The sequence below is a fragment of the Pelodiscus sinensis genome, chromosome 2, assembly GCF_052426305.1.
Source record: "Pelodiscus sinensis isolate ZL-2025 chromosome 2, ASM5242630v1, whole genome shotgun sequence".
Classification (NCBI taxonomy): domain Eukaryota; kingdom Metazoa; phylum Chordata; order Testudines; family Trionychidae; genus Pelodiscus; species Pelodiscus sinensis.
Window position 1 is genome coordinate 77034170 of NC_143053.1, and position 12912 is coordinate 77047081.

At 41.6% G+C, this 12912-nt stretch overlaps 1 protein-coding gene across 3 annotated transcripts in view; it reads left to right on the forward strand.

The window, feature by feature from the left end:
• CDH2 (cadherin 2) overlaps positions 1-12912 on the forward strand; it is a 170233-nt gene that overhangs the window by 117133 nt on the left and 40188 nt on the right. For all 3 annotated transcript variants that reach the window (XM_075920791.2, XM_075920792.2, XM_075920794.2), the window contains 4 exons: positions 558-704; positions 1808-1963; positions 6981-7125; positions 9253-9425. In XM_075920791.2, the coding sequence (XP_075776906.2) occupies positions 558-704; positions 1808-1963; positions 6981-7125; positions 9253-9425 (621 nt within the window). The remainder of the gene's footprint in view (positions 1-557; positions 705-1807; positions 1964-6980; positions 7126-9252; positions 9426-12912) is intronic.

Sequence of the window (12912 nt, forward strand, 5' to 3'; positions counted from 1 at the left end):
AAAGTCATTTACACAGCAGTACCAGATAATAAATTGCTTATCATTCCAGCTTATCTCCAAGTGGCATGATGAAGAATAAAGGAATTGCCATTATTTCCAAGGATAAATTAATAATCTTATTTATTTCCATACTGTACTGAAAATTCAATAAATAGCTTAATGAACATGGAATGAAGATAGGGTTGCCAGTTGTCCAGTATTGAACCGGACAACCCGGTATTTGCACCTCTCATCCAATAAAAAATTTCAGAAAATACTGGACATTTAAAATGTCCGGTATTTTTTGTTTCTCAAGGCCCGGCTCGAGCACCCCACGGAAGGCCATGTGGGACAAGCTGGCTGGGGCGGAAGGAGGCGGGAGCAGCCTGGGAATTAAAGGGGCCACAATTGCATTTCAGCCCTGGTCCCTTCCCCCCCAGCTTTTTGGGGGGTGGGAGGGCGGTATTTTTTGTGAATCCATCTGGCAACCCTAAATGAAGAGTGCATGTCAGGCAGTATGAAAACTATTCTTCAGTATAACATCTTTACTAATTCTTATTCTAATATATGTTTGTAAGGATCAGAAGAAAATTGAAGAAATAGTATTTCCACGGCAACAACATAAGCACAGCAGTCATCTGCAGAGACAGAAGAGAGACTGGGTCATCCCTCCAATCAATTTACCAGAAAACTCCAGAGGGCCTTTTCCTCAGGAATTAGTTAGGGTAAGGCAATTAACAGAGAAGGCCGGGTATGATTTCAGAATTCCTTGGATGTCAGTTTCTAGTGTCATTGATCATCATTCTGCTTATTGAAGATTAAAGGACCAAATTCTGTTGACACCTGTACATCGGATATTGGAACTAGTTCTGTGAGCTATGAGCTCTTTTTATTCTTACATATCCCAAAGTAAATTTAAATCTAGACACCAATTGCCCTGAAGTAGAGGGAACCTCTACTGATGCAAAAGATGGCAGTTGTGACTCAGCCAGTTCTGCTGCTTCCTGCACTAGAATCTCCCCACTTGTGTGTTTGGGTCTGTGTTTGAGAGGTGGAGAGAGAGAGAGAGAGGCATGTCAGAGGAGGGAAATAAGGGAAAGGACATGGTTGATTGAAGCTACATTGCCACACAGGAAGTAGGCATCTATCACCAGGCATTCCTGCACCAGAGATGGGGGAGTAGGTATTCCACTAGTGTTCCCACACATCCAGTTTACTGGAGGTGGGGATAAGATGTGGGGGGGGCGAGTGCCAGAGTAACATAAACATGGCTCCACCCTATTTGTGCATTTGCAATTCACTTTCTTAAAGGTGTAGAAAAAGCTGCTAGTGAACAGACTGTACAATCAATTTCTACTTTATTTGTTAGCGGAAAACTCGGTTCAGAGTTCAGTATTTCTTCTGCAGTAACCATGTGTTCACAAGGATAAATGGTTGCAATACTATCAAGTATTATGAAAGAAATGTGGAATGCTGAACACAGATCTTGAAAGGTAAAATGAAAGAGACTGTCTTGCAGTATATTTTAGTGTTCAGAAATCTTGTGCAATAGATTTGAGGGAAAGAGCATCTAATTGTTGTTTAGTAATATAATTCACCCCCTTGTGGGGGAAGAAAGTACAGAAGGGTCACATTACACTTCTGAAAATTTCAGACACGGATTTTCAGACCGTGTATTGTAAAATATTGAAAGTCTATTAGTGTTCATGCCTCTGCCATTATTGTCTTGTAAATATAATTAAATGAATGACAATCTACTGTTCTTCACTCTAAATTTTAGTTTCTTGTTCTGTTTAACTTACATAAGCCTCATCTTCTTGACACTTAGATTAGGTCTGATCGCGATAAAAGTCTTTCGCTGAGGTACAGTGTTACTGGACCAGGAGCTGACCAACCTCCAACTGGAATCTTCATCATCAATCCAATCTCAGGTCAACTGTCAGTGACGAAACCTTTAGATCGGGAGCAGATAGCTTCATTTCATGTAAGATTTTAATTTGCCATAAACCAGATTATCAAATCAAAGAGTAACATCTGCTTCAAATTTGATTTGTGCATCTGGCACAATTTTCTACAAGATGTGGTTTAAAGAGTTTATACGGATTGGAATTTATATTTATTCTACTTATTATACGTAATACAGGGAACTCCTCACATGTTTAAACAGCTTAACAAATGTGATTTACTGTATTTAGATAATTAAAAAAGGCTGAAATGTGAATGCTGTAGTTTGTTTTTCTGATTTATGCCATTGATTACAAATTCCACCGTATCGTTTGCCAGAAGTTTATTTTTAATATAACACCCTAACTTGCACATAATTATACTGGAATTGCAGCTGCTAAAATGTAAGAAATGGATGGGAAGAAAAGCTACCAGTTTTCGTTTTCAGGGCATATCTAAGCATTTTAATGGAATTATAATTGTAAATTAGGTCTCTCTGTTTATGAAAGCTATGTTCTTTGTTCTAAAGAAATTGCAAAGTAGACCAAATATTTCTGCAGCCCTAATAGAAAAAAAAAGTTTGATTGCAGAGCAGGAAACCAAGTTTTGACCTGAAATGGGCCTCCATTTGAAATGATAGGGGGAAAGAGAGAGTTCCTGGAGAGAATTTCCAGAGTAAAATAGCTATAGTGAACAATTCATCTGAGGAGCAAGTGTAACCCTGCTTCCTGGACAGAGGATTTGGCAGTTGTCATTCATGGAGTTTAACCATATTAGGTTGAAGCAGTTCTAAAATTCATCAGATTTTACCAAGAATTTGAATTTACCAATATAATTTGTTTTAGCTCTTTCCTTTTCAGTTACAGCTTTTAAGTATTATTGTCTAAGGAATTTTCTGACAATCTTTAAGACAGTGTTTCTCGAAGTGGACCATGGGTCCACTTTGAGAGAGCTGCTAACTGACCGCTCCAGTTTGTTTACTTAACGACTCCGCAGCCACGGAGCTTCGCAGCTCCCATTGGCTGCGGTTTGCTGTTTGCAGCCAAAGGGAGCCACAGAAAGCAGCAGCTTGGATCACGCTGATTTCCGCAGCAACTCTTGGCTGCAAACAGTGAACTGAAGCCAGCGGGAGCTGTGAGGGCCATTAAGGGTATGTCTAGACTACTTTCCTTTTTTGGTAAAGGGATGTAAATTGGGCGTGTCGATATTGCAAATGAAGCCAGGATTTAAATTTCCTGTGCTTCATTTGCATAATGGCGGCTGCTGCTTTTTTTTAAAATGGTTTTTTTTTTTTAAAAAAACCCGGCAGTTTAGACAGGAATCTTTCGAAAATAAAACCCTTTTGAAAAAGATTCTGTACTTCTCAAAAAATGAGGTTTACAGGATCTTTCGAAAAAGGGTTTTATTTTCGAAAGATTCCCGTCTAAACTGCCGTTTTTGTTTGTTTTTTGAAAAAGCCCTGTTTTGACAAAAGCGGCAGATGCCATTATGCAAATGAAGGGCGGGATATTTAAATCCCAGCTTCATTTGCAATATCGAAATGCCTAATTTACATCCCTTTACAAAAAATAAGGAATGTAGTCTAGATGCAGCCTAGGTAAACAAACTGGAGTGACCCATTAGTACGCCCAGTTTGAGAAGCACTGCTCTAAGACAGGGCTAATCAACTGTGGATGCCCCGAGGGCCACAACGATACTCTCAGCACATGCCAAGGGCCACAACTTAAATGTGGTTGCATATGTATGCAAATATATATGCAAATATATATGCAAATAGCTTCTTGCACCCTGAAGCAAGAGGCATGAATACAAAGCACTTCCCAACAATGCCCCAGCACTCCCGGCGCCTTCTCCTTGGGGGCTAGAAATGCCGACACCCTGTACCCAGCTGTTCCAGCCAGCCCATCCGCTTGTATCTTTCAATGCTTGCCCCACTTGGGAGGCTCTTCACCTGGAGCATATTCCCAGTGGAGGCCATGTTCAAAGCATCCCATCCGCAGGCCACATGTTGAGCTCTGCGTAAACCCAAACCACACCGTGGGCTGCAAACAAACGGCTGTGCGCCGCCACGTGTTGAGTAGCCCTGCTTTAAGACAGAATTTCCGGAACATGGTAGACAAATCTCACTCCTTGTGTCCTATAACTCTGTGTCAAAACAACTTCTGAGCTACATTTACATGTTTTTGCCTCCCAGATCTCCACTTCAGGATGCATTTAGCATTTACACCAATGGAGCTGCTCCGATACAGCTCCAATACTGTAGCACTTCTGGTGGAAACAGTCTTAAGCCTACAGGAAAGTGCTGTCCCAGGGTGTGTCTACACAGCAAAGTTATTTTGGAATAGCTGCCGTTATTCCAAAATAGCTATGCGAGCGTCTACATGGCAATTCCATTGTTTCAAAATAATTTTGAAATAACAGATGGCTTATTCCGACTTCTGTAAACCTCATTCTACGAAGAATAACACCTATTCCAAAATAGCTATTTTGAAATAAGGTGCGTGTAGACGCTTCACTTCTGTTATTTTGAAGTAGCCCCCCACCAGGGCCATTCTAAGTTATTCCTCTTGGGGCTGTAAATTGAGAGAGCACATCTACATTAGGCTGCCTTGGACTAATTTGGAGGCTTCCCTGCAGTGTAGACATGGTATTTTGAAATAAGCTATTTCGGAATAACTATACTAGAGGGCTACGTCTACACTGGCCCCTTTTCCGGAAGGGGCATGTAAATTTCACCTATCGTCGTAGGGAAATGCGCGGGGGATTTAAATATCCCCCGCGGCATTTAAATAAAAATGTCCGCCGCTTTTTTCCGGCTTTTAAAAAAGCCGGAAAAGAGCGTCTACACTGGCCCCGATCCTCCGGAAAAAGCCCCCTTTTCCGGAGGCTCTTATTCCTACTTCAAAGTAGGAATAAGAGCCTCCGGAAAAGGGGGCTTTTTCCGGAGGATCGGGGCCAGTATAGACGCTCTTTTCCGGCTTTTTTAAAAGCCGGAAAAAAGCGGCGGACATTTTTATTTAAATGCCGCGGGGGATATTTAAATCCCCCGCGCATTTCCCTACGACGACTCATGAAATTTACATGCCCCTTCCGGAAAAGGGGCCAGTGTAGACGTAGCCGAGTAGTTTATTCCAAAATAACTGTGTAGTGTAGACATAGCCCCATTGTCTTAATAAGTCTTGCCTCCATGAAAGGTGGTAGCTGTGTCAGCAGGGAAGCTCTCCTGTGGACATAGCACTGACTGTATTAGCTTCTTTAAGGTATATTGAGTAGGACTCCCAAATATCACTTAGGAAGAATTAGACATAAACTTTAGACTGTTGAATTTTCAATTGTTAAGTGAGAACAATTTTTGCCATACCCTGCCAGCAAAATTAAATAGATACAGGCAGTCCCCGGGTTACGTCGGTCCAACTTATGTCGGACCCCTAGTTATGAATTGGGGGGGGGCCCTAGTGTGAGGTGCCTCCCCCACTGTCGCCCCCTCTGGCGGCACGGGGGGCACTTCCCCCCAGCAGACCAGGGAGAGGCAGAGCTAGTGCACCCCCCCCCTCCCCAGCAGAATAGGGAGATGCACCGCGGTCCCGCCGCCCACGTCCTCTGTGGCGAGAAAAGCCACTCCGCGTCTCCCTGGTCTGCTGGGGGGGGACGCATCTAGTGCGTCCTCCCCACCCCCCAGCAGACCAAGCTTTTCTCGCCGATGCCTGGGGTAGAGCAGCTGGGGGTTTGCTGGGTTGGTCCCACAGCGCCGAGGTGCGGCACTACTGGACCAATCCAGCAGCACCCCAGCTGCTCTGCCCCAGGTGTTCCCAAGTCAGCCGCTGCTGAAACTGACCAGCGGCTGACTACAGGAAGCCCTAGGCAGAGCAACTCTGCCCCGGGCTTCCTGGAATCAGCCGCTGATCAGTTTCAGCAGCGGCTGACTTGGGGACACCTGGGGTAGAGCAGCTGGGGCACTGCCGGGTTGGTCCCCGCAGCGCCGACGTGCAGCGCTGCGGGGACCTATCCAGCAGCGCCCCAGCTGCTCTGTCCCAGGCGTCCAGATTCAGCCGCTGTTGAAACTGATCAGCGGCTGATTCCAGGAAGCCCGGGGCAGAGCAGCTCTGCCTAGGGCTTCCTGTAGTCAGCCGCTGATCAGTTTCAGCAGCGGCTGACTTGGGAACACCTGGGGCAGAGCAGCTGGGGTGCTGCCGGGTTGGTTCAGTAGCGCCGAGGAGCGGCACTGCGGGACCAACCCAGCAGCACCCCAGCTGCTCTGCCCCAGGCGTGTCCGATTCAGCCGCTGCTGGTCAGTTTCAACAGCGGCTGAATCTGGATGCCAGTTCCGACTTACATACAAATTCAACTTAAGAACAAACCTACAGTCCCTATCTTGTACGTAACCCGGGGACTGCCTGTACTCGTCTTTTTTAGATTGTAAGTTAAGAATATTCTCTTTTCCTTTGATATATTCTTACAACACAGTTTACATAATACCATTCCAGAATTTACAAAAATGAAGCAATACTTGTTCCAGATGGATCACCAACAAACATTTTCTGATGGACAGAAGATCTCCATGTAGAATAGTTCAGGACATTTTCCACTAGCAGTCAGGGTTAAGAAGTACAAAAGCCTGTAAAACGTTCTATAGTATTATTATTCCAAAAGTAATTCAGGATCCTTAAATTAATTAGGCCTTGGGCATTCTGAAACCTGCCCTTCATAAATCTATCTCCTCTGGGTAAACTATTGAGACTATTTTTTCTTTCTCAACGCAAGACATTTCCAGAAGGAAAAAGGACCTTCAAAAATAGAAAATAAAAAGAAATTAGTATCTATCCTTAAATTTAATAAGCTCCTTTTGCCCTCAGTTACATGTGTTTTGCCCGTTTAATTCAGGCTCCACAGACTCCCCTTAAGTAAACTGAAAATTGAGTCTTCAAGATAGGGAAGTAATAAGATACTGAAATATTTCAGGGTAAAATGGTTAGTGTACAATTTCTTGTCTTCTGTACTAATGTGCATGTATGTTCAGATGTTTTGTAAGCTCACATAATTACCAATGACTTTTGCAGCTGAGAGCACATGCAGTGGATGTAAATGGAAACCAGGTGGAGAATCCTATTGATATTGTCATTAATGTTATTGATATGAATGACAATAGGCCTGAGTTCTTACACCAGGTCTGGAATGGGACAGTCCCTGAAGGATCAAAGCCAGGTAAAAGCAGGCTTTCTGTGTAAAAATAGTTTGTTTGGTTGGTTGTTTTAATTTCAGAGAAAAATACATTTAGAAGTAATAATGGTTTTGAAAGATGCATCAACAAAAACTTCAGGATGCTATATTGTCATTATCCCTAATTTGTAATTTTTATTTTTGGATGATAAAAATTAATTTAACAGAAAAAAGCATTACACGTGTTAGGGAATGAGTGAGAGACAATGCAGAAAAGGAAAATGGAGAAAGAAATATTGTATTTGGACAACAACCAAATATTTACATTATGGTATCCCCCATTCAAGTTTGGAATAATCTGACAAATAAGGAAGGCCAAATAACTGTTTTGCAATTTATTGTGGAAGATTAGCATGTTTCTAGGTAACTGATTAGTGATCTTTTAGTATGCCCCTTCCTGTAATAAAATTTTTCCCCTGACTAGTCAGGTTTTGAGCAAAGAGAACTCCATGGGATTAAAAATAAAACTAAAAGGTGTACAGATTTACAATAATGACACTGTATTTGGTAGTGGAAAAAATTGTTTGTTTTATCTTCTGTTTATCCTGTGACAGTTTTGAGTATTTATACACCCTGAAGATTTTTGTGTATTATATTCTAGCAGCCTACACAAGTGTCCTTTTCAAAGGCAGTAACTGCAAGAAACCAGTGACTCGGTGTCTAGGAAAAAAAAAACCTCAACGTTTTTTAAAAAAAAAATCTACAATAGTTTTCTTGATTAAAAAAGAATGCCATGTAATAACCTCAGAGAGTTTATAACATTACATATAAATTTTGAGATTATTCTCTGTTTTATATATAAAGTAACTATATGTAATATAATATGTATTGCATAGTAGATTGTGATCTATGTGATACAATTTATTTAGGTCAAGACTGAGAAAAACAAGAGTCTAAAATTAGCATCTCTAATAGATGCAGTCATGCAATTGACAGAGAACAAGTGCAATTGTCAACTGCATGTCATTAAGGGTACGTCTAGACTACAGGCTTTTTTGGACAGAGGCTTTGTCAACAGATACTGTCGACAAAGCCTCTGTTGAAAAAGAGCGTATAGACTACAGCCAGCTCTGTTGACAAAACAAGCCACTTCTTTGACAGTCTAGACGCTCTCTTTTGAAAAAGCACAGTATGGCTGCAATAGCGCCTTTTTCCGACGTAACTGTCGAAAAAAGGCGTTATTCCTCGTAGAATGAGGTTTACTGTCGTCGACAAAACTGCTTTCTGTCGACTTACTGTCAACAGTACTTGGTGGTAGTGTAGATGCAGGTATAGTTTTGTTGACAAAAGTCCACTTTTGTCAACAAAACCTTGTAGTCTAGATGCACTCTAATTACAGGATTGGGGCATGTATATGCATATGATAGGCCTAGATGTAAATCTCAGTAATACTGGAAAAAATTGGATTTGGAATCAATCTGCACAGCTTCAGGCTTTCTTCAGAACCAGAATTATGTGTTTGAACAACATCAAAGTTGGAAGAAGTTGAGATTTACATGTGGATACAAATTTTGTGGAAAAAAACTTTTTCTTTGCACTCCAAGGATTTTTTAGGACAACTGACATGCCCCACTGTTTCTTTGAAGACCTATTATGCCAAGTTCTTGAACCAACATGATTTTAAAACCGTCATGGTTGCAAAGGCAAAAGAAATTCTATCTAGAAAAGCCTTTATTTTGATTTTTTTGTTGAGTTACATTGATTCTCATACACAGTTAACATATACACCACATTTTAAAATTCAACCTGTTTTTACTATCGTAAGTTTCATTTCGCCCAGCAATTGAGCTTGCTATTTAAACTTTAGAGCCTTCATTGTTAATTAAATGTGTTTATGGTAGAACTGTAGCATTTGATTACCTTTTGGAGCTTTTTCCAGTAATAAGCAATTTTGATACTGTATAAACACCAGTGTTGTTATCTTGTATTATGTGCTCAATTGCTTCATTAATCCTGGGACTTAGGCCTATTCCATTTCCTTTGGTTAAAGGAAAGAATGTGTAATGTTTATCAAAAGAAGTCAATGTTTTGACCATTATTTGTGCTTGGAAATGACCTTGTGTAATTCAAGCAAACTGTTTATTTAATACTAATTATTTATTGTGCTGTTAGGAACCTACGTAATGACTGTCACTGCTATTGATGCTGATGATCCCAATGCACTGAATGGGATGCTGAGATATAGAATCTTGTCGCAGGCCCCAAGCACCCCCTCACCGAATATGTTTACAATCAACAATGAGACTGGTGACATTATCACAGTAGCAGCTGGACTTGATAGAGAGGTAAGGCAGACCTGAACTTTATAGGTTATATTGTTTTAAAAGCTGTCTGTTTACACATTTTTTTTTTCAAATGTAATCTTTTTCCTGGCGCAGCACTGCCCAACCAGCGCTCCCTTATGGCTGCTTTGATACTGTATAAACACCAGTCCTAAGATTTGAAAACCAGGAATTTGGCAAATATCTTAGGGGTAAAGGATATTATTAGAGTTTAGTTTTGTGTGTAACCCTTCTGCCAGGAAGCACTGGCAGCAGCCAGGGCTGGGTTCAATATCTAGGGGTTCCTCTTCATCCATCCCACACAGAATTGGCTTGAGCCCCCACCCAATAGCCTGGGAAATTCACGTACCCCTGGGTGCCTCCGAGAGGCAATGTTTCCCCACTTGCAAGCACGGAGTCTGAGTGTAAGAAAGAAACTTTTAATGAAAGAGGGAGAGAAATAATGTGGCATTAACGTGGGAAAACACCACAAACAGGCTACGTCTACACTGGCATGAATTTCCGAAAATGCTTTTAACGGAAAAGTTGTCTGTTAAAAGCATTTTCAGAAAAGCACGTCTAGATTGGCAGGATGCTTTTCCGCAAAAGCACTTTTTGCGGAAAAGCATCCATGGCCAATCTAGACGCGGTTTTCCGCTCTGGGCTTTTTTTTCGGAAAACAGTACTGTGCTGTCTACACTGGCCCTTTCACGCAAAAGTCTTTCGGAAAAAGACTTTTGCTCGAACGGGAGCAGCATAGTATTTCCGGAAAAGCACTGATGATTTTACAGGAGATCGGCAGTGCTTTTCCGGAAATTCAAGCGGCCAGTGTAGACAGCTGGCAAGTTTTTCCGCAAAATCATCTGATTTTGCGGAAAAACTTGCCAGTCTAGACACAGCGACAGAGTTCATAACCAACCCATGAGTGAATGTCCCAGCTCAAGCGGATTGAGCAATATCTTTTGCCTCTCAGGCTCACAAATCCAGCAATGAAAGTGTCCCATTTGCATGCCCAACCTTTCTGTGTACCCCACTCACAGTGGCTGCCCTTGGTCAAGGCAGACCAGAGCTCCGAAGTGATTTTCAGAGCTCACCTCCCACTCTTGGGCAGGAGGTGGTGATAGAGGGTGTCTCACCCACTCCATTGGCCACTCCTCGCTGCTCCTGCCAGCCGCTCCACTGGCCACCTGCCACTGCTAGCTGCCCCGCTGGCTGCCTACCGCTGCTTGTACTGGCTACCTATAGCACTGGCTGAACTGGATTTACATAACCACACTCCAGATTCCTTTCCCATTCCAGCATGAAATGTAATTACATATTAACAGTTGAATCTTACAGGGCAGTTGGCTTCATTGGAAGCAGTGGTTCAGACCCTGCTTACATGTGTAGAATGTAAAGCATCAGGACTCAGTCATTTACATTCAGATGAATTAGCTCAGAAAGTGGAAGGAGTCTTAGAGTAAGGAAGATGGTGGGGGCAAGGGTCTTGCAGTGGGTATGGTTGCGGGGAAGATGATGAGATGACCTGGAGATGACCTTACTTCAGGCTAGAAGCAGACTCATCTTGAGGTTTCTAGCAAACGTCTTTATAATATGTAGGATTAAAAAGCACTGTCCGCACTAGTTACAAAGCATAACTAGTTTAAAGGTTTAATATGAAAACATTAGGGCAATATTTTACCACTTTAAGTAAGCATAAAGCAAATGAGCATAATAGTTTAGTAATGAGTTACCCCACTTTTGAGCACAGGTATGCTGTTTCTGTCTTTATTAAATCCATGTTAGTCCATTAGTTGTATGTCCTATGTTGCCCTTCCACTGTCTCCCCCCCCCCCTCCAGTTTAAAGGATTTAAAATAAACGAGAAAAATGTTAATTAGTATTGTAGCAGAATAAAGTAAAAATATTTTAGAAAATATTTTTAGAATGAAATGTTTATAAAAGAGAGAACTTTAAACCATTGCTTTTATGTATTCTTGATTGCTCCTTGTAGGCTCTTAGTGGCTGGCTAGTTCCTTCCAGTCATTAGCCACCTACCCTAATCTGTTTTGCTAGATTACAGCCTAGCTGATAAATTACTCATTGTCTGCCCTGTCATCTACCCAGACCAAGAATCCACTGTCAATAAGACATAAAATGACTTTCAAATTTTTTTACAGCCTTTGAAAGCTGTGTCAATAAGACATATACAGAAAGCAGTAAAATTCCCTTTTATTGCTTCTTATAAAATATAATTTACTTTTTAACATTATTTAATATATTTATTTAACATAAGAATGTTAATTATAATTTAAAATGTTAACCAGTTAAATGCCAGGCTGCTTTGGAGCAGCCTTCCCCAGCCCACTGGTTAAATAGTTACCAAGAGTAACCAGTTAACTAGTTAATTGTTACATCCCTAATTTAACACAGTTCCTTATGCATCTCTTTTTGTGAACTGTCCTGTGATCTGTATTTTAGCATTATTTCACTTACACAACTGCAACACAGTTACTCACCCTTAACAGACATGCTTGCCGGCTTGCATTCATTGAGTTAAAAATCACACGCGGGCAATACCGTTGCAGGACAGTGCTGACTCGGTCAGCTGAAGCTAGCTGTGTCTCAGGAGGGGCAGTGATTCTTCAGGAGAGAGGCTCCACCCTACTCCTGCACAGCTCCTTAGGAAAAGAGGGGAATGAGAAATAGAGCTACTCTCCTGTCTTGTGGCAATCAGGAGCTCCACATGAAGAGAAAGGATCTCACCTCCCCTTCAATTCCTGAGCTGCACTGCATGCACAGCACACTGCATAGTCGTCTCCTGCATAGCAACTTGCAGTACCTGATATGCTACAGAAGAAATCAGCTGCCATATCCGGACTTCCCTGTAGATCCTTAAACTAACCATCATAGATGCTTTTTACCCAAGTAGTTTGCCATTAATTCTACTCACTGATCTCTTTACTAATGTACAAGTGAATAACTGTAAAAGATGTTGGAAGAAATAAGTGCTTTGACATCTTTGTTGAACATTGTTGTATTATAGTGCCTGATAAATACTCATTTAAAATACTAGACCAAAAAAAAGCATTTTTAATCCATAACAAACTAAAAACATTAGTATGTTTCCAGATGTTGGAAGCCAATGGTAGGCACATTTGGCAAGTTAAGAGTAAATTGTAGCTGCTCTAAAATAACTGGAGTGGAAAAGATACAGAGTGTCTCTTCTCAGACAGCGGCAGCCATCAGTTGGCTGCTTCACTGAAGGAGATGGTGTTGAAGCAGCCAAATAGTTTGCAGTTCTAATAGTGCTGTCAGAGGGATCTGTCTCTGGAGGGTGAGTTCTCATTCACTAGCCAGATGCTCTAACCCGGAGTGGGGAAGTGCATACTGCACTGTTACAGAAGTTGCCAGTGAATGTGCTGAAAGCGATTGGCTGCACGTGAATCGTGTTTCAACATTTCATGTCTTCCCCAGCTTGGGTACCACATCATGTTCCTCAACTTAAAGAACATGGGACATACTTCTTTGGA